Consider the following 1,646-nt stretch of genomic DNA (forward strand, 5'->3'; position numbering starts at 1 on the left):
TTAGGTTCATGCACCGCTTTGTTGGGTATGTTAAGAGTTCATTGGACAGATTATGTACTGCATTCATACACAACTTGCACTGCATGCGTCCTGTTTGCAAACTGCAACTCTTTTTTTGTTTTCTGCACTGCTCGAATCTAATGATACATTAGCAGACAACAGAAAACAAATTATCACAGATATTCTGTATGACAATTTCATCACCAGCAAGCTAAGTTGAACAGAAAGCAAACTAACATAATCAGAGTTCATCATTACAAAGTGATTGTGCATGGCAAGCAAACTAGGTTCAGCACACAAGCAAACTAACGATACATAAGCAAACAACAGAAAGCAAATTTGATGATAATTCTAAAAGAACGCTGGCATTGTTGGCTCCTGGCCGGCACCATCTTCTTCTTCCCCAGTCAGGCTCTCCCCATCCCCAGCTGCTCCTGGTGTGCTTCTTGGGGGCTCCTCCTTCTCCGGCTTTGCATGGCGAAGGCCGTCCTGGGTGAGGGTGATGCGGTTCCATATCTCGTACGCTGCATAGGCGTCCTTTGCCGCGTACTCGATGTGCCTCGTGGACAGAGGCAGGATGGCCCAGCGCTGGTGCTCGTCGTCGGTGATCTTCTTCTTCATGTTGTTGTAGTAGTCGTCGATGAGCATGCCGGAGACGTCTCCGAGGGAGTCCAATGGCTTGGTTGCCTCGGGCACCCTCCACTCCTTCTGGATGTCGACGAAGTTGGCGACCTCCAGTTTGACGCGCTCCAGCCTGGTTTTGTCGCCGTCGATGGAGAAGCCTGCAAAGGTGTACCTGGGGTCGGCGAGGAAGTTGTCGAAGATGGTGCACCTTTCACTGTCGCTCATTTGGAAGAGCAGTACCGGGTGATTCTTGCCGATGGAGAGCTGGCAGAGGGCGGGTTTCTGCATCGCTTCAGGGTCGTTGTTGTACCCGAGATCAATGTCGACGATCTTGTGGCCCTGGAGGCTGAGGTGGCGCTCGTACTGTGCGAGGGTGATCGCCATCTACTTGCTGTCGTTGGTGTGGATGACGTGCAACTTGGTGTTGCCGTGCGCCTCCACGGCGTTGTCGCCCTTGTACTCGTCTGTGAACGTCATCGCCGGTGGCAGGGCTTGGTGCTTTTGGTGGGAGCGCAATGGATACTTGTGTTGTTTGTGGATGAGAAGGCCTTTGGCAGGGGTCTGAATTTAAGGGGAGGGTGCGGGGTGGGATGGCCTCGTCGGATGAACTGCACGATCGCGCTGATGATGCGGTTGTGCGGATCATGGGTTGGTTTTTGCATCTGTGATCGTGGGCTTGTGGCGATGGAACTTCTCCGATCGGGTGGTTGTATGCGAATGCGTGGTTTTTTTTAAGGTGGGTTTGTTTTATTTTTGATCAGGACATTTTTTTAACCACCATTTTTTTCTATGCGAACGGGCATTTTGTTACGTTTTATCCATGCATCCTGTGCGATAATGAACTGCATTGATTACACATACGCACTGCGTTGCATACAAATCAGAACTGCAACATTGTATACATGTGTGTACTTCATCGTTTTTTGCGTGTCTTTGCTATATGCTTCGGCGGTCTGCATTGCGCAATGGAATGCACTGCATACTTCTATTGCACTGTACTGCATCTTGTTTTTGCCGGTACT

At 50.1% G+C, this 1,646-nt stretch overlaps 1 protein-coding gene across 1 annotated transcript; it reads right to left on the reverse strand.

Moving 5' to 3' along the window:
- Positions 1–351: 351 nt before the first annotated feature.
- On the reverse strand, positions 352–1,008 carry LOC147972763 (uncharacterized). The gene has a single exon (XM_087524448.1). The coding sequence runs from the start codon at positions 1,006–1,008 to the stop codon at positions 352–354; it is 657 nt and encodes a 218-aa protein (XP_087380574.1).
- Between the last annotated feature and the right edge of the window lie 638 nt (positions 1,009–1,646).

The sequence above is a fragment of the Triticum urartu genome, chromosome 5A, assembly GCF_056163025.1.
Source record: "Triticum urartu cultivar PI428250 chromosome 5A, HENAU_Tu73, whole genome shotgun sequence".
Taxonomy (NCBI): Eukaryota; Viridiplantae; Streptophyta; class Magnoliopsida; order Poales; family Poaceae; genus Triticum; species Triticum urartu.